This window comes from Fopius arisanus, unplaced genomic scaffold (genome assembly GCF_000806365.1).
Source record: "Fopius arisanus strain USDA-PBARC FA_bdor unplaced genomic scaffold, ASM80636v1 scaffold00135, whole genome shotgun sequence".
NCBI classification, from domain to species: domain Eukaryota; kingdom Metazoa; phylum Arthropoda; class Insecta; order Hymenoptera; family Braconidae; genus Fopius; species Fopius arisanus.
The window spans coordinates 119,335-146,551 of NW_011887874.1; the positions used below are offsets into that span (position 1 = coordinate 119,335).

The 27,217-nt window shown below is 41.1% G+C and overlaps 4 protein-coding genes and 1 non-coding gene across 5 annotated transcripts in view; 4 read left to right on the forward strand and 1 right to left on the reverse strand.

Moving 5' to 3' along the window:
• The window catches only part of LOC105272057 (tubulin polyglutamylase TTLL4), a 68,992-nt gene extending 52,716 nt beyond the window's left edge, over positions 1–16,276 (forward strand). The window contains exon 3 of the mRNA XM_011313938.1: positions 14,190–16,276. Within this exon, the coding sequence (XP_011312240.1) occupies positions 14,369–16,060 (1,692 nt within the window). The 5' untranslated portion in view covers positions 14,190–14,368 and the 3' untranslated portion in view covers positions 16,061–16,276. The remainder of the gene's footprint in view (positions 1–14,189) is intronic.
• Positions 12,651–13,798, forward strand: LOC105272054 (enhancer of split mbeta protein). Its single transcript, XM_011313935.1, has one exon. It carries the CDS (start codon positions 12,815–12,817, stop codon positions 13,379–13,381), a length of 567 nt encoding a protein of 188 aa, XP_011312237.1. The 5' UTR covers positions 12,651–12,814; the 3' UTR covers positions 13,382–13,798.
• Positions 16,277–21,945: 5,669 nt separating the features above from the next.
• On the forward strand, positions 21,946–23,789 carry LOC105272058 (enhancer of split mbeta protein). The gene is made up of 4 exons (XM_011313939.1): positions 21,946–22,275; positions 22,447–22,536; positions 22,658–22,930; positions 22,999–23,789. The coding sequence occupies exons 1-4, from the start codon at positions 22,222–22,224 to the stop codon at positions 23,263–23,265; spliced, it is 684 nt and encodes a 227-aa protein (XP_011312241.1). The 5' UTR covers positions 21,946–22,221; the 3' UTR covers positions 23,266–23,789.
• Positions 23,790–24,027: 238 nt separating this feature from the next.
• Positions 24,028–24,098, reverse strand: TRNAG-GCC (transfer RNA glycine (anticodon GCC)). The gene has a single exon. It is a non-coding gene; the product is annotated as a tRNA-Gly (tRNA).
• A 392-nt stretch (positions 24,099–24,490) lies between these two features.
• On the forward strand, positions 24,491–26,536 carry LTV1 (LTV1 ribosome biogenesis factor). The gene is made up of 4 exons (XM_011313940.1): positions 24,491–24,654; positions 24,873–25,937; positions 26,020–26,274; positions 26,352–26,536. The coding sequence occupies exons 1-4, from the start codon at positions 24,652–24,654 to the stop codon at positions 26,463–26,465; spliced, it is 1,437 nt and encodes a 478-aa protein (XP_011312242.1). The 5' UTR covers positions 24,491–24,651; the 3' UTR covers positions 26,466–26,536.
• Positions 26,537–27,217: the final 681 nt, after the last annotated feature.

Genomic DNA, 27,217 nt, shown 5'->3' on the forward strand with positions numbered 1-27,217 from the left:
CAGTGGAAAATTCAACTTTTCCACCTACAAAAGCTTCATATTACCAACATAAATAGCAACCCCGAAAGCTTCTAAAAATTCCCATCGTTCTTTCTACTTTCCTATTCCCGAAACGTCGAGGGAAAGCTCTGGCGATGGGTTGGATTATTCCACATACGCATGCTATCTCCCCCAGGGCGCAGCCGCAATCTATTTTCATCCCCCACGTCACCTTCCCGGTGGGGGAAAAATCTATAAACAGCCGGAGGGTGGAGGTGGGGGTGCGACGCCCATTTACCTCTTCATGCGTCTGTTAGCCGTACACTAAACTCCGTTATAACGACGCTTGACGTCGGTTCCGTCAAGACGTCGACGTCGACGAATTGGCAACGACCCTCAGCGTATTGTTCTCCTAGGAGTGGAGGACACTGGGATGTGGCCTTTGCCGCTCGTTTCACTCGTTCAACGGCAATTCTAGGCTGCGGCGGGGGTGGCCGTCGCGACGCTGACTACCTCCTGCGGCCTCCTAGGTGCCTGTGAACGTGGTACGTCAGACGGCGTCTTCCAATTGACGGGCAGCTTTGTCAGACGTCAAGTCTAACCCTGAACTTTTTTTTATCGGCTATCCTTTCTTTGTGAAGGGTCGATGCTTTTTTTTTTCTTCTCGGGGGTGGCTATAGACTTTTGTGGGGTTGCTGAGGGTTTTCGGTGATTAGCTGCAACTACAGGCGTCGGTATACTCCCCGGATAAATTGTCGTGGGGATAGGGCGCCACGAAGCTTTGCTAGGGGCGAAACCCCACGTAAATTCAATACTGATTGTCACTCGAACTTTTTCAAGGTTATTTGTGTTAACGTTCCGATGGGTTACACTATCAATGATGGTCACTCTTGTGGAGAATGAGAGAGAGCTTTAGGTCATCACAGCAATGAGCGTCAACCTGTGACTGATAGTTCTGGAAATGTCCTCATCGTGTGGAGTAAAAATGAGAAAATTTCATAAGAAGATGTGAGGCAGTGGTGATAGTCCCTATTTCGATAAGCCGCAAGCTCATCTTATCTTAACGTGCTTCCCTGTTCCACACAGTCAGCTGTGGAGGACTGGCGCCACTAAAAGCCCCAAGTCTCATGATAACCCTCTTACCAAGATTCAACTTCCACGTTATCTCTGTTATCCTCGTAAATGAGTCCGCCACGACCGAGCCGCGACAAGCCGATGAGCGACAGATGGCCAGTTTTCACACAAAGCCCATCGCCATTAACACTCTTTGATCACTCATGTGAGTTGTTTTTCGGGGTGTGGCAAAAGCTCGGGGAATGCCCACACCTGTGCCAGTAGCAAAATCCGCAGGTCGAGAGACAAACTGGCGCCGCACCAGGCGCCTATCAGCTTGCCGTCGGTACGGTGATATCTTGTGCGCACGTCGGCTTCAAAATCACCCGGTGCAATGCGGTCGTCTTGACGTGACACCCCAGAACAAGAGAACATGAGCTTTTAGTGAGCTTTCATCACATGAAATAAAACCAACTGAGTGATTTCTCGGAAGTTATCGAAGAAATCCTCAATAAATACATTTTCCATAAATCTTAAGTATATCCAGTGATTTTGCCCATTTCTCTACGAAAATTTTTCATTTAGGTCATCTTAATTTTAAAAAGCTCCCGAAATTAAGGATCAGTTGATGATTTGGGGAACGAAAGCTCTGGTGAATATGAACGGAGAAAGCTATAGACAGAAGATTTTCTGTCTGCGCCTGACGGAAGTGACAGTATTCCGTCAACAAGTGAGTTTTCAATCAGGCCAACATACAGCAGCAGGAGCATCACCAAAGCTCTCTTCTCTCCGCATCTCATGCCTTGATCCATCCAAGAATGGATAAAATACATGTACACATTATTTACCAGTCTGTTATAATTTTTTTTTATTTCCTTCTCAGTGATTCTTTATATCAATGTCAGATTTAATGAACGCCCGAGTGGACACTATAATTGCACCAGAAGAAAGACCGGAAGAGCCGTCATTTATGACCTGGGGAGTATTATAAATCCCATTTTACCTCGGGTTTTTGACGCCCGGAAGACGTCACTTTCACCCACCACATACTATTTATCTATCATTTTGGCTTTTTGTGGATCGGGGGGTTAATTAATTATTGGGAGAGCGGTTCAATCAATCGTTGGACATTGAATGGTTTCTTGTCGATTTGTGGGGAGGAGGGATGGAAATTAAGATCGTGGTCACTCCCGGCTGAGGATGGATACTAGGAGAACAGGTGCATCAGTGCACAGACACAAAATAAAAAAATTATCGAGACAATAAATAGGATCGCAGAAGCGGCGATGCTGGCAAAAGCTACGGATTTTTTTTCTCCAATATCTCACAACCAAAAATGGAAAAAAATCTGGAATTCATGCATTCCTGATGACGAATAAAAATATAAATCTTCAATCCCTTCGTGAAAATTTTTTTTATCATTGGAGATGATAGAGTAATTTTTTTCTCGAAAGATCTCAGAGATCAGACTTTTTTCAGTCAGATTTATCGCCAAAAAAAAATCAAAGTGTCCCGTAAGGTCAGTGCCATTGTCATCAAAACTAAAAACTGAATCCTTTATTCACCCATAAACATTACAAAAAAACACGAAAACCCTGTCGGACTTATGCACTCCTGGTAATTTATTAAAAATACTAGTCTTTATGTTTAAACAAATTAATTCCCGTATTTTTTCAAAAAAAAAAAATGTCCGGCCATTTCTTCTGAAACTCGCGGAATATAATGGGGCAATATTATTTTTTTGGGAAATTCCTCCCTAATTTCCCGAGCTTTCCGATTGCAGTAGAAAAATGTAAAACCTCGAGAAAGTAGAAATCAATTTCCTTTTAATAAAGATAACGATAATTAATAAGAAAAAGAGGAATGAAAAAAAGCTCAGGGTGTCGGCCGGCAAGGGCAATTGGTTTGTAACAGGGCACCAGATCTGTCCCCCGATCTAAAATCTCCCCATCGAAATAACCGAATATAACGTATACAATAGAGAACAGCTAAAACCGGGACATTCGTCAGAGTGTGGGCTGATCGATATTCCCTCGAACGGCAAATAAAAAAAAAATGATGAAAAAACTCCTCGGCATTTTTGTTATCCCCTCCGGGAGGACTGGGAATTTTCTTGAAAGGTAAGACATTGACTGGAGGGTGCAAAAAAAAGTGGACACTGAGTAGTGAAGGAGGGAGCTTTCGATAAGACAAAGCACCCGGCGGTTGCTTGCAAGCAGCCCCTGGAAATAGGAGAACATGAGTTTGTTGGCAGCTTTTACGATAGAATTTCGATTGTATATCTGGCCGAGTGGAGGACCACCGAAAAAGCGCGGGCGTCGCGACGCCCGATCCGGAGATCAGAACTTATCCAATGTGCCTCTCAACCGACGCCAAAAGCTTCAGTTTCATATAATTGGAAATTCATTTGAACTTTCTTACTGAAATGTCAATAAATTTTAAACGGTGTAAGATTCTTCGATTATAAGAAATTCCCTCCCAATGCAGTGGACAACTGAATTTTTTAATCATTAACGCGTTTTTCACTCGATAAAGGCTCTTAAACCCTGGAAGTCAATTTTCAGGGAAGTAGTAAACGTTTAGGAGAGTGCGGAGAGCTCTGGCGACATAATCGCTCGTACGTGGAGAGTTGTTTTTACTCCATTCATGGGGAATGGTATTTTTATTACCGGGTTTTTAACTGGTTTTTATGGTCTCACGTGTTTCCACGTGTGCTTCTGCGTTTAGAAACATTGAAAAAAATTCAGACAAAGCCACTCTTGCAATTTTCTCACCGCATTTCCCTCAATCGATCGTAAATCACCCCAATAATCACCTAAAACCCATAAATTATTCAAGTCTACCTGCTGATTAAAATATAGTCCATGCAATTATTACCAAAAAAATTGTTATCTTTTCTAAACTAAACAATTATTAAAATAGCCTCAAATTTGCATTTCTCCCAATTTTTATGAAATAATCAATCCATTAATATTGTTCTTTCATCGAATTGGAAAAAATGTAGAATTGACAAACCGGAAATGTTTTCAGAGACTGAGCATAATTAATTAAGAAAAAATAAATAGAATGCTGTAATTTGCATTCATCTCTTCATTTGAATTCCCCGAAATGGTGCCTTTTGAAAAAAAATTGAATGATGATTATCTCGAGAGGTAATTACCCCTGGGTTTGCCTCTCCCACAAGAAAAAAAGATACGGGAGAAACGACGAGTCTCTAAAATGTGAATACACGTACAAAAGTCAGGAAATTGGTTGTATGGTAACAAGTGTGATTGCAGGGTGGCCTCAAACGACGAAGGCTAATGACCATCAGAAGGGAGACGTGTCTTTGGTTGTATTACACGCACATGTACACTTGAACCGTCGAAACGCTCGTTTACTCACTGATTGCCGTGGATTATTTGCGCATGTGCATCCGGAACTGTCTTTACCCTTCATTCAGCGTGTGCACCTGTCATGTACTGTTGAATTTTATATTCTCTTATTCATGAATCAAATTGTTTTTCATGTTTTCAATTAATTTCATCACAAGAAATTCCATTGAAGGGAAAAAAAAACGGGGTCAAGGGAGCCTTTTCCAACCGATTATTCTATTTTTTAATCCACCAGTTCAATATTGACTTTTTTTTTATCAGCACGTTGATACAAATATATCATATCAGAGAGCAAATATATCTTGACCTTCAAGCCAACCTGGAGAAAATGCATTTCTACGTTTTTTTCTTTATAATATATATTTATAATAATAATTAATAATTCGTTGGATTGCGAGGTTTATAAAAATAGAGCTTGTCATTTTTGCAGCATTTTTACCGCAATTTGAATTCAAAAGCGGAGAAATTGCACCAAAAAAAAAAATGTTTACTGCTCTCGTTGGCGCGCCTAATACATACGACCAACGCGTGTCCGTCGGCGTGCGCTGAGAGCGTGGCATCGTGGACCGTAGGTATAGGGTTCCACAATTTTTATTCCCTTTTTTTTCCCCCTCATGCAAAAGCATCACAGATCCTCTTAGTCTCTCCCTCCGGTACTCTTCACCGTCCCTCCACCGCTGCTATCATGGACTGACTCTCGGACGCACCTGCCGCCAGTTCCCACACTCGTTGCCCTCGCGCCGGACGTGACGTCACACGCCTCACCACTCACTGCAATATATCTCCTTTATCCTCACACTCGTGAAAATAAAGAGGAGAGAGAGAGAGAGCGAGAGTGTGAGGGATAAAGCCACGTGATAACTTGTGGCGCATTAACGCAAGTGCACGCTCGGTGCTCACTCGTTTGGCAAGTATTGACCTTTCAAAAAATCCCCACTTATTATTTTTCTGCATGAATTTTCACAATCTTCAGGTATTGCTCAACGATTAACAAAGCTCTTTGAAATTCTCGTTCTGTCAATTTCAGGAAAAAATTATTACTGAAAATTATTCAAAACGGAGGAATAATTGTGGCAATGAAATAAATATCATTGGTTAATTTTTTTTTCCGTTTCAATTGTTAAAGAAATTGATGATACGCCTTGAATTATTCATTTAGCTGATTTTAAACGAGCGGAGGCAGGATAAAAATGGGAATTCTCTATTTAGAGGTGGTGAGTATTATTTTCTAGTGCAGCCAGTGCTATTTTATGACTAGGTATGAGGGGGAAATGGTGAATTCCAGCGCGTGACTGGAATACTCATGCACGCGAGCTGTAATCATCGGCAATGTTCAACTCGTTCTCTCCTCCAGGACGATTAGAATAACGAGCAGTCTGACGTCATGGTTCATTGCTCATCCAAGGATCCAACAGATATTATTTTTCATGCGTTCACAAACAATAAATTATTTGTATTGAAGAGCATAACCGGTGGTCGAGCAGTCAATTTCGATCATTGGGGGTAATCCCCGGAGTGACGACGAGTTTAAACCCGTGACTGGTTTGAATAAAAGGCGGGAGTCTATAGACGTGGCTATGAAAAAATCAACGCACGATTGGCGAACGCTGAATTTTTAACACTCTCACCGTGTACTCCACTGTTTCAACGAAATTGTTGGCTTTTTTATATTTTTATTTAAAAAATATTTTTTTTCAGTGCGTTGGGTTGGGGGTGGAGGGGGGCATGGAAATGGCGTGATGGATTGCGGAGGGGAATTTTAGTTATTCCAGAGGCGGACTAGTGCCGATGCAGTCAATCATACAGATATCAACGCGGCCTCCAACGACCTTCTGTGCTACTTTTCGGTGCATCCTGTACTGATGTTTCAACACACGCGATACCAGGCTTGATCAATACCACCAGTGCATCCCTATTTACCGTAACACCATCGTAATTCGATAAATTTAAAATAAATTTCTGGCAGCGCTTGCAACACTGAAAAAACCGGAAATTTCAGGTTTCACGTAAAATTATTCAACCGATTTATTTATTCGCCTCCCTACACTTCTTCCAGTGGATATTTAAAAAATTGCATTAATCGGATGAATTCTCCCCCCAGAGCGTGAAGTATCGAGTCCAAACATCGGTTTGATGGCGAAACCAATCGACAAACTCAATTCCAAATAGCAAAAAAAAATTAAAGATGAACAAACAGGAAGAGTAAACCATCTTCTGGGAGACACCGTGTCTTTAAAAACAAACCGCAGTAACTTGGTTAAACCAACACAGGTTGGGGTTTAACGAATGATGGGAACCCTCTGGCTCACCGTGCATAACCGCATTTTCCACCTTCGTCCAACAATAAACGAGCAAAAAGACCTGAAGTACAGAAAAAAATAAACAACAGGATTGAGAAGAAATGACGACGGGGAAAAAACGAAAATGAGAAAAACGAAGAGAACATTGTTGGTTTTTAATGCCCAGAGGAATGAGCGTTTCTGGTGCTCAAGGAGAGAGGTCAGTGGCACGTACCGACGGTTTTCTTGCACCACTTTTTACTCCACTTGAAGCCAATCGATTCTCGATACCTCAAATCTTCAAACCCGTATCGAAAACCACGGGAGATGTGGCTTTTACGTAATTCGTTGCATAAAGCTCTTCATGGGCAGAAAGTTCAAGAAAAAATGGCAATGGTCCGACGAAAAGGGGAATAACTCAGTGACGAGGGAATTTCTTCCCCAAAAAACTCACTGGATATTTCATTTAAGGGGAAAAAGTTGCTGGAGTGTCGAGTTCTTTTGGAAGTTCAAGTATAGTTATGAAAATTAAGATAACATTAAGACCCAAATTTCAGTGGTCATCTAAGGAAATTCACCATTTTTTTTTGCTCTGTAGCGAAAATTCGGGGACATCTGAAATTAAATGGATTTTTTTTTTATCTTCTTGAATTTTTGTTTGTCTTTAATTGTGAGTTGCTATGTGTCTCGCTTTACAATTTCTTTACTGAAATAATAAAGGAGAATTGATCTTCGATTTTTTTCGTTTCCCACATAATTCCCCATGAATTCAATATCCCTACGTGTTCTCGCGTCTAAAAACACTCATTACTCGTCGGTATTACCATCGAAATACCCCAAATATTTTCGCTGCACGTTCTCGAAATCCTAAAAACCATGAGAACATTTTTGTTCCTTTGAAGGAATTTTAATAGCAAAATTCAAAAGACAATTGAATATTCAGCGAAATTGCCACATGTTTTCATGAAAAAAATGGGAGATAAATGGCGGGTTGGAAGTAACAAGCCGACATTTTTTCAATAATAATTTTCTAACAGTGCAGTGCACTTCCTATCTTTCATTTTAATTCCAAGTGATCCGACTCCATGCTTATCACGTTCCCGGAGCCAGCGTGAAGGGAAAATAAAGTTGCTGCATAAAAGCTAACCACGGAAATTCGATCGACGCGGTGTAAATAGAGAGAACCCTCGCTGTTTAAAGAGAATAAGGTGAAGAATGAAAAATGATGAAAAAAAAAAGCGTGAAATGAAGGAAGGGAAGGCACGAGCTATCGCGCACGACGGGCAATGCTATTGGATCGATGGGAACTTGCGGTGTGAAGGCATGTGTTATTTCCCTCGAGGCCGTTGGAGGACGTGTCGTGTTGTGCATCTACGATTCGGTGGCGAATTATACCAATAGTATTTTTTTTTTCTAACGATAATACACGGCATAGTACTGTACGAGAAATATTGTTGAAAGGTAATAATTAGCGCCCTTCGGTGCTCCAAATGCCAGATATCAATGTCCATTATTGCACTCATAGAATTATTCGCGTCTTCCACACGAAATTTCCTAAGTAACCATTAAAAAAATCTATTTGTTAAGAAAAATTGAGCCGTTCGATCATTGCAAATTATTTCATTTAAAAACTCCATGTGCGGATGATTTTTCTCTATTGACACGAAATTTCCGATATTTTCCCCAGAGTATTCTCCGGCTTTAAATACACAGTAGTTGTTCGGAATGAGGGATCAAGTGAATGATCGCTTCGGCAAGAGGTTGACATTCGTGTGTAAATACAAATTCACACACTCTTAAATTGTCATTATTTTCGGTACTCCTTAATGGTCGCTCTGTCTCACTCTATTTACATATGTATATGAACGCTCAAGGTGAGTTCATAGTCCCGTTGAACGGATGTGCGATAACGTCTCCGAGTTTTTCGTTTTCTCTCCTCGGTATGTTTCTGGCGACTCCCTTCGACGACTTATCGCCTGGGGATTTCATTAACCCAACCGAGGACATGTCCACCACCAGGAGATAATACGGAATACCAATTTCAACAATTTTTATCCCCTATTTTTCACTCATTTTTTCAACATGGAAAAATCTTTATTTTTATTCATTGATTGCATTTAATTTTTTTCTTATCGCTAATTTTTATTACTCAAGCCTGTGGAATTAATTGAACAAATAAAATGGAGGATCGATTGGTGGGGCAATATCGACTTTAACTCAATACTACCAATCACATATTTTTCATTGATTATCGATTGATAAATAACAATTGTCGACCTCGGCATTCGCGGCTCGTGCTCGTTTCGCACCTGCGATTTCACGTTTTTCTTCTTTAAATTGTAAACAAGAATTTCACCTTGATGTCTCGACACTCGGAGTCAGCCTTGTCCACAGAAAATCATTTCTTTTTTTGTTATTTTTTTCAACGCACCGCGGAATTGGGCCAGGGGGAGTTGATTGCGAGACCACCGGGCTTGACTTATTTCATGATGCGAATTAAGGTCATTTTTTTTTTCCACTCTTGAATATTTTTTCGCTGGGGAAACTTGAGATTTAAAAAAAATTTCGCTATTGCCGTAGGTCCGAGTAAGTTGCTAGAAAATAACTTCTAAAAATGTTTAAAAGAGAATAATTGAAAAATTAAGATGAAAGAAATAAAAAAAAAATGCTAAATTCAAGTTGAAGTGAAGGAAAAAGATGCCGAAATTCCCCTGCACCCAGAAGCGATGGTCAAACAAAAAAAAACGAACTCCATCCCCGAATAATGGTCCTGCCACACGTCAAAAACGTGGCGGGCAGCATCTCAGTCACGTTCTGCTCCTGAAAAAAAAAAAGGCCCCAATAATAAGTCGACCAAACGAGGCTCATAATGTGCCATAGGCTGTAGAAAGGCATCTATTTACCTCCACTCCTAGAAATTCCCCATGTCGCCCGGAATGAGGGGTTGTCCGACACGGGGGTTAAGGCCACACGTTAAAACGAGAAAAATCCGTGAAAAGAGACGAAGAAAGGAGGAACGAGAAAAATAAAAAGGAAAGAAAAAATTGAGTGAGAGAGGATGTATCACGGGAAGATTCGAGTACGAGGGTTCCCACGAGACGATGCCACCTGTGCCACGACGACAGGCCCCCCTAAACCAACCCCTAAAAGGTGTATGTGTGCCAGGCTTTTCAACATGAAGAAAGACACGTGAAAGAAACGTGGATGTCTCTTGACGGGATATACCAGGCTGTTTTCAGGGTGTCAGGGGATCTCTTGGCAATGGGGGAAATTGTTTTTGGGGGTAACTAGATTCTCCAGATAACACCGACACACTTCTTGGTTTTTTTTTTCCATTGCTCTTCCCTTGAAAGATCATTTTCAGGATTAAAAAAAAAAATAAAAAAAAGACTTCTCATTTTTTTGAAACTCACTCGCATTTCAGAAGTGAGTCATCAAGAAATTTCACGTTTTTACGATTAACATTTCAAGTGTAATTCTCCAAAATATTTGGGAAAATTGTTTTGAGAAATGAATTCTGAGGAATACTGACGCAGAGTCAAGGAAGGCGAGAAAATCCCTCGGATGTTTCATAAACATCGGGAGTATCCCTCGGTTGTTTCTCGAGTGAGCGTTAATTGGATGCTCTCTTCACTCCACTTGCCTCTGACACTCACTGGGTCATTCATCTCGGCGGGTTGATGGCTCTTAAGAGCTGACTGTCACGTCTCAAATCGCCTCAGGGAAAGTTAAAAAATTGATTTAGAAATTGTCCGGGACTCCGACCACTATCAAGTCGGTAAAAGATAAGGAATATCTAATTATCAACCGAATCTTCGATTATTCCCTGAATAAATCGTCCATTATCACCCATTTAATCATCCAGTAAACAAATCAAATGCCAGACTAGATGATAAGTCTAAGAAGAGCTCTTAGAATCGAAGGTTCGATAAAAAATCTTGAATCAGATAATGAAAATGATGGAGTATCGAATATCCGCTACCGAATAATCTCCCATCGATCTATCTTGACGTCGATCAACCCCATACATTACATTATTACTTATTAAATCCCAAGGTAAGGCATCTACGTGTAATAATCGCTGAGTCGATCGTAATCCAGCCGTCAAGCCTAGGATTATCATTCATCCGCACACGCTCCTGTAATGGCGGAAGCCTGGCTCGTTTTCGTATCAGTCGTTTAATTCAGAGTGTACTTTCACCGGGGGAGGGGAAATAAGAACGAAAAAGGATTGAGCCGTTGGCGTTGCGAGACCATGGCAATTGCATTTGCGCAATCACAGGGAACTCGTGCACCCGCGATTCCACGATTAATCACACGTTGATTTCAGTTGTGGCACGAGATCTCTTCGGGTGACTAGCAATATCAAAAAATCCACTCCACCAAATAAAGTAAGTGATAATGAATATTCAACTGGTCCCCCCCGGAATGCCGAGTTATGAATTCATAAGGACATGACAAAACGGGTTGACCCTGTCTCCCAGTGATGATCACCCAGGAGGTCATGCAGCTCCCTAGAATATGGCCCGTGCTCCCGACAATAGTCTCTCATTATGTGCACAGGGCACTGGCAATGGGTCGCATAAGGTTACATTACCCCCCCTTGGTCTTTGCATCTGTACGAATGCACACCGAGCCACTTTAGGTGCGTGCAACATAAAGAGAGGACTCACGCTTCGCCGCACAATGCTCTCTGTATCTTCTTTTTTCCTCAATTCTCCCTCCCCTGGGTGTTGTATTCATGGGGGCCCTCCTGTGTTGACGGGGTGGAACGGAGCCTGAGAATATTCCCACGTTCCGTAGCACGAGCCAACGAGTACACCAAAGGAATTCTCTTCCCTTTTTTTTTCTCTCTCTCTCTCCTCCGAAAAAAAAAAGAAAAAAATGAAGAAGCCAGGCGTCTGAGAAAACGCAACAGGGGGAAACGAGGATTAAAGGAAGTCTATGGGAGCCACACGCTAAATTAACATCCCACGATTATGGTTTTGTCCCGTTAAATCATAAAATCACAATCCGAGAAGAACAACTTGCCAATTCAAACATTTATCCTGATGATTTAATGAGGAGAATTAGGGATGAGGAATGAGAGGAATGAACGAATAAAACACATCGAAGAGAGCGACCTATAAGCTTATACTACCACTGGCTACTACCACTAGCGCAATAAAAATCATGAAGCAGATGACACCTGAAAGGCAAAACAATTACCCAATGTAAAGGTGGTAGTCATAACCGCACGAGATAGCAATTACGTTGATCTCGTCGTGTTGCACGTGACCGGTATTGCTGGTGATAGAGTACAGAGGAGGTTGATAGCCACATCACCAGCTAAGAGGAATGGATGTTGGTGAAGCCAAGTGTAAGCGAGATGAAGGAGGTAAATGAGGAGGATGAGGAGGATGAGGAGGATGAAAGAGTGGTGGAATCCTCGTGCTGGTCGCGCGTCGTGGCGTGTGCTAGAGGATCTCCTCACATAGCCCTCCTCTCCATGAGCTCTCATGATACCAATGAGTGAGATACTCACTGGCTAAAGGAAGATAGTCTGATGAGAAGTATGGAGGAAGGGGATATGCAGGTGTGTCTGGGAGCACTCTGGTTATTCCCCCACTCAGAAACAACTACAACAAACCTGGTGTGCGCACACAGCAGGCCTGAGCGATCTGTGGGAACGTTTCGTCCTCAGTGCTTCCCACGATACGCTCCTCCGGCTGGTAGCCTTTACTTGTGGTCTACCCATAATACCATCTGTCTCCCTCATACCCATTCAACCACTGGGATATCCCGTACCCCAACTCCAGCATGACAGGGGGAGGAGAAGGGAGAAAGAGAGAGAGAGGTAGGCGGAGGGGGGAACGATGCTGTTTAACTTGAAAATACATTCTCAAATGGGTGGGGAGAGGTGAAACGACAACTGGGGGTATAAATGCTGGTATAACTTCCCCACCAGAGTTACTAAACAGCTCACATCTACTCGGCACTCCGAGAACGAACCTTCAGAGCTCACAGTACACATCATTCTCAAATATCAATATCATCAGAAGCATTGTGACCTTGTGATTAATCAGTGCAAAGTGATAATTCGTTTTTGTTGTGGCCCCTTCATTTGATTTGACTTGATTATTTCACATAATGGCACCACACACAACAAGCTATGCCGTTGCTGGAGGGATGGAGTACGAGGAGCCAGTCTCCAGGACTTACCAGTATCGCAAAGTGATGAAGCCAATGCTGGAGAGAAAGAGACGAGCGAGAATCAATCGTTGTCTTGATGAACTCAAGGATCTAATGGTGACAGCACTTCAGGCTGAGGGTGAGAATGTTGCTAAATTGGAGAAGGCTGATATATTGGAGTTGACGGTGCGTCATCTTCATACACTGAGGGCTGCTAGGAGGCTCACTTTGACACCTGAAAATAGCTATGCTGATAAATTCAGGGAGGGCTTCACTCAGTGTGCGCAAGAGGTATCCACGTTCCTTCAGACAACTCCCGCTGCTGCTGCTGTTCATCCCGCTGCTGGTGCACAACTCATTCGACATCTTGGAGGTTGTTTACGTCGGCTCGAGGGCTCCACTACTGCCAATCAGGCCAAGACACCTGTCAATATTCCACAAGGAGTCTATACACCACCCCAGAGTCCTGTCAGTGTCAGTTCGTCGGAGGAGTCTGTGGAGAGCTCCGTATGGCGTCCCTGGTGAAATTTTTTTCACCATCCAGAGGGCCAACGCAATCCGTCGGATACAATTTTGTGACGAATTTATATTGTAGTTAGAGATTAGAAATTATACGACGAATCAGTTTGTCTTCCAGTTCAGAATTATTGGATTAGATTGTTCAATCAGAATTTTTTTTCTTCTTATCTTTTTTTATGGGTAGAATTTGATTACTCTAGGGTGATGAAGCTTTAAGTAATGTCTGTGATAGGGATTTTGTTGTCGTACCTGAGGTCAATATTTTCTCATTGATGATTAATTATATTGAATCAATTTTGTTATGTTTAAGATCTTTAGATATAGTTGAAACACTTGTTGATACGAGAGATTAATAAGATTGAGAGGAGAGTTGATGAATGCACTATTGATATTTGAATAAACAAATCACTTTTTCAATTTTAATTACTGCCTGTGTAAAATTATTTATATTTAGTACTTCCTTTCCCCCATAACCACTCCTAGATAGATAGTAAATTATGAAATTTCTTTTACTGCATTTCCATCTGGTGCAATTTAATGCGGAATATCAATGCTGAAAAAAAAAAAATAGATCGGCCTACACCGTAACATCCAGAAGAATTATTTTCACTTGCCATAGTTTATGGATCGACATTGAGTATCTTACACTTGTTCACATTAACACTTGAATTGATACCGACAATCAAAAGAGCTAAATGACGCAATTCTGGTGGATCGTTGCCTCAAAGAAGCATAACGATGAATCAGAGATATCGAATTAACAAAACCAGTTGCTTGAAAAGAATTCCTAGATGTCTTCCCTTTTCTGTTCCAGATATCAATCACGTAATGTCGAGATCTGTCCATCGCCGCGGCTAGACAATCCCTCACTCCACTTCCAGCAGAGAAAAACCCTCTAATTTCCATATCAAAGCACCCGCAAAGGGGAAATCTGGACAACTGACTGTCACGTAAGACCACCTGTCTAATCCCCAACAAAAGCATCAGGCAAGTATGGACATCATCACCTACAATCACCACGAGTTGTCTCACCCGATTGCCAGCGACGAGACTGAGGACGATCTCGATCAGGATTACGAGGACGAGCAGGAGGAACTGCCATTTCTCAACGATTCAAATCGAATAATAACGGATTGTGAATCAAACGAGGAGAACACCTGTGCCCTGCCACTCCGTAGAAGCCTCTTTCCCAATGTGCCACCCTATATTATTTTTAAATCATTTGACTCGACCGCTCATAACCTGCCAATCACCATAACAAAGCACCTGAAATGGAAGCTCAGTACAATTACCCCACTGTTGGTGCGAAGAACAGTCGTCAACTCGGGCTTTCGCCTGGTGAAAAAATCCCAGGAGTGGATTGGAACCTGGGGCAAACACATGAAATCCAATTGCTTCAAATCCCTGAGGGACACCCAGAAGGTCAATCACTTTCCAGGTACCTTTCACATAGGCCGAAAGGACAGATTGTGGAGGAACTTGAGCAGACTCATGTCCAAACATGGTAGAAAGGAATTTGGTTTTGTTCCACGTACTTATGTCCTCCCCCAGGACCTTCGCAGCTTTCGCCAAGTTTGGGAGAAGACTGGCGGTAAAGAGAAGTGGATAATCAAGCCTCCAGCGTCAGCCAGAGGGACGGGAATCAGGGTTGTTCATCGATGGAGTCAAATCCCCAAGAAACGGCCAATCATCGTCCAGCAGTACCTGTCCAAGCCTTTGCTAATCGGTGGCGCTAAATTTGACCTTCGTCTATACGTTCTCGTTACAAGCTTCAATCCCCTTCGGGTCTATCTTTATCCTGATGGTCTCGTTCGATTCGCCTCTGTCAAGTACAACGACGACATCAATTACCTCAGCGATCGCCTCATGCATCTGACTAATTACAGTATTAACAAGACATCATCGAGCTACACTAGCAACGAGTGCGCTGACTCGTGTATTGGCCACAAATGGACCATCAAGACTTTTATGAGTTATTTGGAGAAGGAGGGAGTCAACACCAAGAAACTCTGGAACTCTGTGAAGGACATCATTGTGAAAACTATGATTGCTGGAGAGCCACCAATTAACACCCTCACTAGAACCAATATAACCACAAGGTACAGCTGCTTTGAGCTGTTTGGTGTTGACATTCTCCTTGACGAAAATCTCAAACCCTGGCTACTGGAGGTCAATATCTCGCCCTCACTCCAGTCATCATCGGCCCTCGATATTGCCGTCAAGGGACCTCTTGTTAAGAATCTATTCAACATGGTGGGATATCAGCTACCTGCCAATCTACCCCACAAAGAAGCAGCTACACTAGCCAAAACTTATGACTTTGAATGTGTCTGTCAGGACGTTAGGCTTGACAAAATGTCATTGAGCAATCAGGAGAAGCAGAAGCAGGCTCTCTACGTTAATCTAGATCGAGAGGACTACGTTGAGGATATTTTGGAGGATCTGACACCCGACGACGTGAGACACCTCATTGCCCACGAGGATGAGATCTCCCAGGCTGACAGGTTCGAAAGGGTTTTTCCCACTAGCACTAGCTCCTGGTACCTCGACTTTTTCGATGTGCCCCGGTATTACAATCTCCTTCTCGATGCATGGGAAGATAAGTACGGTGACTGCAGGGAGCAAGGCATCCAAGTACTGAGAAAACTCTGCGAGCAGAAGTTTCATCTTGAAAATACTGCCTAGATTTACATTAAAAATTCATTTTTTAAGATTTTTCCAAGACCTAAATCGGGGGCTGAATTGTGTTCAAATTTTTAGCAAGTCAAAATGATTCAAACGGATGATTTTTTTTTTAGACGAGAGTTTCTATTTATCCCGCTGAGAGTGCCTTCTAGAATTAATCGAATTTCATATTGTACGCAGCATTGATTAATAAATGAATTTTTCACTCAATGATCAAATACTTTTTCGAACGATGGATTGGTATATTTTTTTTTTTTTTTGGAGGAGGGGAGTCTCATCAAGGCTAGATGAAAAATTGAATATTCAAATAGTGGGACATGGCATATTAAAGTGATTTATACGTGAGCTCTGATGATTGAGGAGTAATGACCGAGGGCTGAAATGATTAATAAAATTTGACGATCGTAAAGAGAGAGAGAATGTTATGACAATTTAATGTCTCTATTGTGTCATCCCTGGGGAGTTGGCGAGACGGCGCGTCGGGCAATTCACTGTCTCATCCCACAAGCGACAAAAGGAGCTCAGAGATTTCTTGGGGCTTCCGTTCGGTTAAAATTCAATCATGGGAAGGAAGTGAGCATGAGGGTCCAAAAAGCAATGAGTGGAGCAATGATTTTTAATGATTGGTATATTAATATATACGAAATAAATAGGATTGGGGTTAAACGCTTGAAGACAATGGGACACTCGTCGGGACTGAATTCAATGAATTGATATCGTTATTGTAACAACATAATAGACATATTTTCTTATTGAGATTGCAGTCTCGTACGCGTTTGGGTGACGTACGTGCCGATTCCCCACGACGTCTTTCTCAATCTATTTCATTCATGAATTGTCCTGCTCATGGCGAGATTTGAATCGTGAATAAAAAAAAAATAAACGGAGCGGATATAAATCGTAGAACTTTAGGATGGACAAACCGAAAGTGCAATGCTGCGCAAAAGTGCAAAAACAGGAGTGAAATAGATAATTGTCACAGTGGAAAAGAGGGTATATTTTTAACGGGGCAATCTGCAATGAAATTAAAGTTTATTTTTTGAAAATTGTTGGATTTTTATGGCTTATAGAAGCGTGGGGGCGTGCACACGAGTGGCGAGGTAACGACTTAATAAACCGTTGGCGCGGAAGCCAGATTGTCCCGGGTGCGATAAAGAGAAGGCACCACTGAAAAAAAACAAGAAAAAAAAAAGGGAGTGGGTGGGGGCGGATGCTGCGGGCAAAAGAGTTTTGCTCACCGCTCCTATCCCGTGGTCAGGTGCGTCGCGTGCCCACTCTTGTACGCGTGTTGTTTTTCTTTTGGGAAGGCCCAAGCGTGCCCGTTCCCACGCTTCCGAGTATACACTCAAAAATACTCATGCCCAACTTCGACCAATCGTCATTCGCCGTGTCACTCAAGTGCGCTCCATGAAATATGGATTTTTTTCCCCGAAAGTTGGCAAATCAATGTGCGAAAAAAAATTGTGGAGCAAAGTGGTACGGGGCTATTTTTTTCACTGCCAATGAAATTTATTGATATTCATTTGAAAAACAGGGAAAAAATAGGGAATAATTGGTTCTATAAATTCCCAAATCTTGTGGAAAAATACTGCTGTGATGTAAGAAGTCGTATAAATTGATATCAAAGGGAAAACATTATCGTGAAAAACAACATGATGAAAAATGTCACACCATGGCATCATGGTGATACCAAAAATAGAAGAGTTACCAAATGAGATAATTAATATATTAATCACTTGAATGTTTTTCTCGAGTTATCGACACGAATTTTAAGTTAACACCTGTTTCTCATGGTCATCACACGTCTCAAAACTAACATCATACAGAGAAAAATACAAAAATTTTCATTTTCCAGTACTTGATAAATTATATTTTTCCTTGGTATGTTGAATACACAATGATATTCTCAGAGATCTAATAGGTAGCCAATAAAAATGAATAATTGTTGAGTCAATGACTTTTGATGTTGGCCGGAATAATTATCAATGAATTTTTCAATGAAGAATTAATTTCATGAATGAATGCGGATTACGTTTGGCCATTGGAGTGACGAATCGTAGTAAAGACGGGTAAAGAGAGAAGATGTAACTGGCCATTGGTAAAAGTTAGAATGAATGTGCAAGGGAACGCGCTAGCCACCTGACGCACTCCGGCACACATCGTGGGAACTCGAAAAAAAAAGGCGGAGATACGAGAGAAAAAAGGAACTGCCGAGGGGGAACTTTAGGAATTCGACTCTTTTATGAACGACCGGGGGAACTCGACACAGTGTCGAAGGGGTACACGTGCATCGCGCATGCCTGTACACACGATATGAGACCCTCATTGGCAATGAAGGTTTAATGCCACTGGACCCTCATTGGCGGATGCATTCGAGGGATTAGGGGTGAGAGGAAGACGCCGTTTTATTCCAAATTATCTGCACTTATCAGACCAATGTGGATTTTTACCCGATCGTTTCCACAAACCAGCGGATATATCTCTTGTTTTTTTTGTTTTTCTCATCCAACAATTTGTGCTAAATTTTTTACAACGTCGGTAATTATTTTTTTTTCCATCTGCAAATATGTTTCTGGGTGGAATTAAAAAAAAAATGTATGGGATTTAATAATAGGGAATTCAATGCAGAGAGAAAAATGTCCAACTTTAAAATCAAGAAACGTTTTTTCTGTGTGAACATTGTAAAAGATACTTGAACATCTTTAATAGTGAGTTACGTATTGACATGCATCAGCATATGGTATCAGCCTATGGGAACCCGATGCGTGACAATATTTGACATTGTTAAACACGAATAAATAAACCTCGTCACGGGTGTTAAACAATAAGGTAGACATAATATGCGTGATAGCATGTACGTGTCTGGTGGGATTGGTTTAGGCGACTTATCGTTTTGTCATTCCGGTGGACACTACCGGAACCGGCCTCGACAAGGTCCCGTAATTCCGTAATCGTGAATGGGGTACGTGACATGTCAATTATTCTAAAAGAAAAAAATCATCCCCTATGCCTCTCATCGACCATTTCATCATGTCAAATTTCATGAGCTATAGAAAAAAAAATCCTGAAAGATGAACGAGTAATTGTAATAAAGTTTCGAGTGCGCCCTATCTAGATGAAATAAGCGTGCTCTACGCGTGTCGCAGTGGGACATTTAAAAGTGCCTCTCCCTCATGTTAATGGTTTTTCTCACGGTAAAAACGTCAGGTGCGCGAGGACCTACGCCTTCAGGAAGTTAAAACGGTTCCTTACAAGGATTCGCAACTTGTGTTATAGACTCATCTTTCTTCCCACGCTCCGAGACCGTTTCTAACGGACAAATTCGAGTGTTTCTTGTTTAGTAAAGTGGAAGAAGTGAGGGACGATAAAAAAAAAAGGAGGGAGAGAATCTCGGGCAAAAAATGGCCAATGTGGTTTTGACATATGCGTTCAACTCCAATTTTTCCTCCTCCCCCATTCAATCCCTTTCATCTGCCACTGATTATTTCACTCCATTTGTTTATGCTCCATCATGTTATATTTTAATGACTGTCGCCCGATAATGGGATGTGACGGACATTAACCAATATTTTTTTCAGGTAAGTTGAGTTTAATTAGGACATCTCGACGGTTGTAATAATTCATTGTAATCAATCTGAGGGTGCACGCTTGCCCATCGGCCATATCAAATCTTAAGTCTCAATATCGCGGAATACTCTCGAGTATATAATTTGGTAATTATGGAAAATAAAGGAGTGGTGATATAAAATTGGGTGGGACGGTGGTCCATCGAATTTCACTCGGTGTTCACCTCAGACGGAAGGTGTACTGTGTGTACACGGGTACGGGTACGGGTGCCGGATGAATGCCCCGTGGGAACAGAACGCCCGCTAGTGCAAACGATCCGCCAAGCGTTACAGGAAACCCCTCCAAATCACTCCCACCACCTTCCCTTTTTAAATCCCTTATCGTTTTCATGGTACCGTGATTTTTTGGCGCCAGCCGGCTCTTTACAATCCATTCGAGATCATATATTTTGTTGGCCAATCTCAGCATAAATTAATTCATTACCAGAACTCACTACCTTGTTGCTAATAAATCCATACTTCATACTATTCAGTCCAATCGGAAAATTAAAAAAAATTCAATGGCTGATAAATACTCGTGTCGGGACGATTTATCGGACTTGAATAAACGACAACTAACGCAAACCTTCCGTACACCACTCTCCATTCACAAAATCCAAATAATTACGTAACAGCCATGTGGTGCTGTTGCGTCCCATTCAATCGTCGATTTCCTATAATTTAATATTCATGAATGGAGACGCATATCCGGCGCGTCAATGGCATTCTATCACGTGCACTCAACATTTTACATGAATTTTCTGTAATTACGTTCGGGTAACGAGATGAGTGGCCAAGTTTTTTTTACTCTTCGGCTTCTCGGAACATTGAAAAATGTTGAAATTGAGTCATTACGCGGAGAGAAAAATTTTCCGAATTTCGGAGAAATTAAAAACATTGTCTGATCTTGAAATTGAAAATATCATGAAAAATGTGCAAATTCTATGGATATTTTATAATACTATGAATGTAAAATGATGTTTTTTTTTTTAATAAAATTTGGAATACTTGAAGAAGTAGTAAATACTGAAGTGACTTCTTGGACGTGTGCTTGTCGCGTGTGGGGCTCGCGACTGCGCCCCTCTCACTGACACGCTCATCTCACGTAGTAAACACACAGTTGTATAATGCCTGTATGTGTTATACACTGGGCCCTATTGGGCCCCGTGCCGGCTGAAGGGCCCCGCGTGTGGGACGCGATGCCTCGGCCCGTTCTCACGGTAGCCTCGGAGGCCATTCGGAGGTAGCAAAAGGGGCACTCTCTCCCCCTCTACACCTTTGCTTCCTCCATTTGTGCGTTTCAACGCACAAACATGTATATAACCTTCTGTATTCACTCACCCATGCAATGAGGGGAAGAGGGAAAGCGTCAGGCCCTTGGTCGGCAGCACGCGTACACTCAGGCAAAACCTTACTGAATTTTTCCAAATTTTTTCCAGACTTGAAATGAAATTAATAAATTTTTATTGATTATTAATTTATTTGTATATTGAGATGGCCTCTCATTGAATGCATCATTCATGTGACAGATGCCCGACTCTTTTTATTCCATCTCCATTGACATTATTTGTACACACAGGCGGATATAAAAATTTATAAACCGGACGTACGACGTTTACGATATGAGATATGAGTCGTAAACATTCGCACGCTCCTCTCGTATCGCGGCGTAATTGAAGGCGTTGAACGATAAGATTGAGGGGGAGGGAATCATATGGCGGGTTGTGTTCTATGTGCTGGCATCGGCCTTTTTGCCACCCCTCCCCTATCCTCTCCTCTCCCAGCCATCGGGCTCACGTGTCAATTGATAACGCAAAGACCAGTTGATATGCGGTCGAGTGCGGTGACATCACTAATTATTATTTTTCTTCCTGGTAGTCTACGCGCGTGGTAAGAGTGACAAACCACTGTTACATATGGTTAACTTGAAACTTGTGGGAAATGTCTTGAAAAAGTCATTATTTTCCAACATTATTACCCATTCCAATGACAAATTATTCATTAAGTAGTAAGAATAAATAGCCAATTGTCATTTCACTCTAGCACGTCAATTATATCGATAATTAATTAATCTAGTGCTCATTGGAGATGATTTGTCGGTGGGAATGGGTGAAACCCAGGGTAGATGTTGGATCTTGGATCTTGGATCTTGGATCTTGGCCTCGAATCGAGAATCGAATTCAACCCGAATGAAATTCAGTTATTGTATTGTTTGGATTATGCCGTGTTGTTAATTATAGGGATTCTAAATTTCATAATGAAAAAGAGAGCGTTTTGAAATGGAATAGCCTGGGGAGTTTGCGACGGGTTCCGAGGGGAGGGTTCCGATGGAATGGCTGACGGCGCATCCAGTCAGTTGGTGTAGAGACTCCATGGAGAGAGTACTTGTCCTAATTCACCCTCAACCATCAAGACCACCTCATTCTCTATTTCTCTCACTCTCAATTCATTGAATTTCAATACTCATCCTCATCTCAATACTCATCTCTCCTAACCAGTGAATAAGTGATAAATTTTTATAAATTTTTTAAAATTATTGACAAAACTCAACGTGCAATGATGTCGTACGATTATCCACATCCAGTTTCCAGGACTTATCAATACAAAAAAGTGAGTTATTAAAAATAATAATAACAAGAAGTTCATTGTTTTCTCAAATAAAAAATTCATGTACAACAATCAACGAATCAATTATCATAAATTTCAATTGACTTGTTTGTTGATTATCGATCTGGAATTAATTTAATTGGATTAATGAAACGACTTTTTATTGTCAATTAGATAACAAAACCGGCACTTGAGAGAAAGAGACGGGCTCGGATGAACAAATCAGTTGAGCAACTTAAAAATCTCATGATTGATGCTTTAGAGGTGTGTATTGATTGATAATTTCCATTTAGTTAAATGGTGGATTAATGAGTCCTCAATGCGAAATAGAGATGACATGATGGATTGGTTTTTACTGTGAATTATTCATCATTTTGATGGACAGACCGAAGCCGAAAACATAAGTAAACTGGAAAAAGCCGACATTCTGGAGTTGACAGTCCGTCACATTCAGCGGCTCCACTCCCAATCATCGGGATTATCGCCGGTGGTATCTCCAAATGAGGACCCGACAGCCGAAAGCCGATGGCAATCGGGATTTGGTCACTGTGCCGCCGAAGCCTGCAAATACCTTGCGGCATTACCCGGAGAATCCGGTCAAAAATTGGCAAAACACTTGGCGTCGGGTCTCGAGTCCACCCATAAATTGAACATTCAGGTACGCTCTTAATTACGCTACTCATTCCTCTAATTAAGTCATCCGCTTTTAAACGAATTAATTTTTAGATTATGCCAAAAGACGATTTAATGTCTCCAAATTGTGGCGCCTCTCCTCACCTGGGAGTCACCCCAAATGGGCCCCCCTCAGTAGACATTCCGTGCCCGTCGTTGGTGCCACCTCAACCTCTCGTAAATACCCCGGAATCCCCTTGTGAATCCGCCCCTTCGCCCACACTTGAAGGCAGTGGAACAAAACCACCGACACCTATTGACGACGACGAGGAGATTGATGTCGAGGGGGTTGATAATGACCCCATGTGGAGACCCTGGTGATTAAAATTACTAATTGTTAAGAGGAAATGACATTATGAACTAGTTTGTATTCCATTCTGAGAGGACTTTTATCACGTTATTGATTCAGTTCAAGTTATTCATATACATTTTTATGGGCCACGGCTCGCGGAAAATTTCCGCAGTCAGTTTTCCCTCTTTGATGCAGTGATCAATCGATTCCTGAATATTTTAATCGTAAGGCATTCACTTTGGTATGTGGCTTTAATTACGTAAAACAGGTCCAGGGATTTTCTCAGCCCGCAGTGATAGATGAATAATTGTGACTTGTAAATGCTAACTGTTTTTATATTTCAAATGTGTTTATGCTACCCGCGTAATTTTAAGTCTCATTGCGTACGTTCTCTTTTTTTTATTGTTAATAAGGAGCACCAATGTAATTAATAACATTATTATTCCTACTGCCAACAAACTATTATGGGTATTTTTATATTATATGCCAACCGCTGCGATATATCTGTGATGATGATGATGATGATGATGATGATGATGTGACTACATGTTTAATCATGGCAACAAATGAATTTAATTAAATAATTTTTATATGCAATTATGTCTTCTTTACCTCGCCTATTATTCCTTATCCTTTTCTCTTTTATATTTTCGAATTATCACAATCATCCCTCGATGAAAATTTTCAATTAAAAAAATTTCAATTAAAAAATTTTCAATTCGATTATGGAAAAACGTAGTTTTTATTATTAATACGCGGACCAAATGTTCAAGAATAAAAAAATTGATTGTTGCATCGACCGGGAATCGAACCCGGAGCTCCCGCGTGGCAGGCGAGAATTTTACCATTAAACCATCGATGCTGCACATATCAAACAATTCACGCACTATCACTGAGCATCTAACATTTGAAAAATAAAATGGAAAAAATAGAAAATAATTGAGTCAAGGACAAATTTTTGAGCCAAAGCACAAGAATTATCCAATTTATATTGTATTTTATTACTCTGTTCCCAGGCTGCGCAATATCGATATTTGCTACCAATCGCTGATAAAGAAGAAAAACACACTAGATAATGTGCCGACGTTTGCAATAAAAAATTTCGCTGATTAAAAATAAAATTCTGGTATAGATAATCAAAAATGTTTAAATTACCGCCAAACTTTCACAGCAATTTAGAGTTGAATAAAACAAAAAAACTCATTTTCAGTCATTTAAAAACACAGAGCCTGACAGGAACCCACGTGACCCAGTTATTTCAGAACAACAAAGATGGTTGATTCGTGTCTCTAGAACCACACGTGTTATTGCCAAAAAAAAATTAATTGTTAAAAAAAAATTTGTAATTGTCTTCAAACCCTAACTTCCAGTTTCTTGAGTACAATTTCCGAGAATCTTAATGAAAAACTGCAAAAATGGTAAGTAGAACTCAATAAAGCCCCCTAGAAATTTCCTATTGGTTAGAAAACTCGCCAAGCTTCCCTATTTTATTAAAAATATTTTTTAAACAACTTAAATGTGCAGTACATCTGGATTGTAAAAACTTATTTGATTTCTCAATGTATTATAAATTAATTCCAACATACCAATAGTCTCTGTATCATCTAATTTTTCCATGTCACTATTATTCCTGCAGCCTAAAGGAAAAACAAAGAAGTTCATCGACAAGAAAAACTCCGTGACGTTTCACCTGGTGCATCGGTCACAGCAAGATCCCCTGGCAGCTGATGAGACAGCCCCTCAACGAGTGCTAGTTCCAGTGGATGGACAGTTTTCAAAATCAGAGAAAAAATCTCAAGAGCCCCAGAAGAGAATAGAGGAGCAGCAGAAATATGGAATTTTCTTCGACGACGATTACGACTACCTCCAGCACCTGAAGGATGTCAACAAATTGCCAGTGGAGTGGTCCATGGTGGAGAACCCCAATGACAAAAATTCAGAAAGAAAGATAAAATTACCATCCTCAGTTTTTGCATCTGATGTCGAGGAGAAAGTGGGACTTTTGAACAAAGCAGCACCAATATCTGGCCCCAGACTTGAACTCGACCCTGACATTGTCGCTGCCATGGACGACGACTTCGATTACGACGACCCTGACAATCAGCTCGAGGATGATTTTCTCGAGTTAGCCAATGGACCAGTGGATGAGGTGGAGTTTGATGAAGAGGATGAGGAAGATTACGAATCAGCTGATGAATCAAACGTTTCATCAGGTCACATGGCTGTCTCTGATGAAGAGAGGGATGAAGTTAGAAGTCTCAATGGCCCTCAGTTCTCTTTCAGGGAGGAGGAGACAAAGTCCAGATTTACTGAGTACTCCATGTCGAGTTCTGTGATGAGGAGGAATCAACAGCTGACACTTCTCGATGATAAATTCGAGAGGATGTTTGCGGGTTACGATGAGGTGGAGATTGGCGCTCTCGACTGCGAGGAGATTGAAGGCCATGTTTTGCCTGATTCACAGGTTGTTATTCAGTGTGCTGAGGAGTTCGAGAAAGAGCAGAGCGAGGCCACTGACAATGTCACAAAGCTCCTGAAGAATAGGTTAAAGATACTCGAGTACAGGGATAGCTCCGAGGAAGAGGATCACCTCGAGAGACTCACTGTCGATCCCAGGGTGAAGGACAAGTGGGATTGTGAGAGTGTTCTGAGCACTTACAGCAATATTTATAATCATCCCAAGATCATTGTCGAGCCGAAGGTAATTTTTTTGCATTATAAATGAAAATCTTATTGTAAGAGAAACAAAAAATTGAGAGAAGATATGGATTGATAAATTTCAGGGGCTTGGAAAGATCAAATTGCACAGTAAAACAGGTGTTCCCAAAGACGTTCTAGACCAAAAATCCGGCAAGCTTACTGCAAAGAGTCTAGCCATGCTAGACCGAGAGTACAACCTAGCCCATGGAAAATCCGTAGCTCCAGTTTCCATGGCTGAGACCATGAAATCCACTCTGAGTGTACTGAGTAACCGACCCAAGAACGAAACTCCAGAGGATAAACGCGAGCGTAAAAAAGCGATAAAGGAATACAGAAGGGTATGACTCGCCAAGTAATTAAAATGTCCCTAAAAATCCATTAAAATTCCATCAATGAAGTGATTTAATTTCTACAGGAGAGAAGACTAGAGCGCAAGGCGAATAGCGAGGCATTCAAAGAGGAGAAGAAGAGACAGGAAAAAATTCTACTCAATAATCAACAGAATGTCCAAGGAAATCGTATCTTATAAGAGTAAACATTTATAATTAATTTATCATTCCAATTGAATTTGGATTTTTTGATTAAATGAAAATTTTGGGAAAAAAACAAAGTGTCTTCTTATTATTTTGAGAATTTTGTGTGACTGTTGATCACAAATTAAAGAGAGTGCTGGAAAAAGGGAAAGTGGCATCCAGAGAGGCAAAGAGGATTGACTAAAGTAGAGGCTCAGTTCTGGGGGTTTGAGTGACCCCAGCGGCATCGTAGTACTGCACCCCAAGAGAGGGAGGGCGCCCCACGCAATGCGCAAGTCGACGGGGTGAATTTTATTTTCTGCGGCATGAATGCTTTTTGTTTTTTTTCATTTAACTGGAATTTAGCCGCCTGTAGAACGAGTGGAAGGGGGAAGCCACATTTTGTGGAATTTTAAATGAAAAAAATTATTCAATGTATTGAATATATACCACTAATGAATTTATAATTTTAAATCAGCACGTTGTCCTAGTGGTAACGTGCTCGACTGGCACACCAGCGGCCCGGGGTTCAATCCCGGCATTATTCTTTTTTTTTTTATTTAAATAATTCCAATTTTTTTTTTTTTGTTAATGGCAAATCAATCGAAATATTGTTTAAAAACTGAATATTTGATAATCGAGGAGATATGCAATGAAATTGAACAATTTGACATTTTTAAAAACGAAAGTTTTTCAATATATATACTCCTAATGAAATTACATTATTGTAATAGCGCGTTATCCTAGCGGTAACGTGCTTGCCTACCAC

What these genes read in the sequence shown, in the direction of transcription:
- LOC105272058 (XM_011313939.1), top strand. Translation starts at nt 22,222, where the DNA reads ATGATGTCGTACGATTATCCACATCCAGTTTCCAGGACTTATCAATAC. An exon ending in TCATGATTGATGCTTTAGAG is followed by an intron (nt 22,537 to 22,657) that starts GTGTGTATTGAT and finishes TTTGATGGACAG; the next exon opens with ACCGAAGCCGAAAACATAAG. An exon ending in CCCATAAATTGAACATTCAG is followed by an intron (nt 22,931 to 22,998) that starts GTACGCTCTTAA and finishes ATTAATTTTTAG; the next exon opens with ATTATGCCAAAAGACGATTT.
- LTV1 (XM_011313940.1), top strand. An exon ending in AGATCATTGTCGAGCCGAAG is followed by an intron (nt 25,938 to 26,019) that starts GTAATTTTTTTG and finishes GATAAATTTCAG; the next exon opens with GGGCTTGGAAAGATCAAATT. An exon ending in CGATAAAGGAATACAGAAGG is followed by an intron (nt 26,275 to 26,351) that starts GTATGACTCGCC and finishes TAATTTCTACAG; the next exon opens with GAGAGAAGACTAGAGCGCAA.
- LOC105272054 (XM_011313935.1), top strand. Translation starts at nt 12,815, where the DNA reads ATGGCACCACACACAACAAGCTATGCCGTTGCTGGAGGGATGGAGTAC.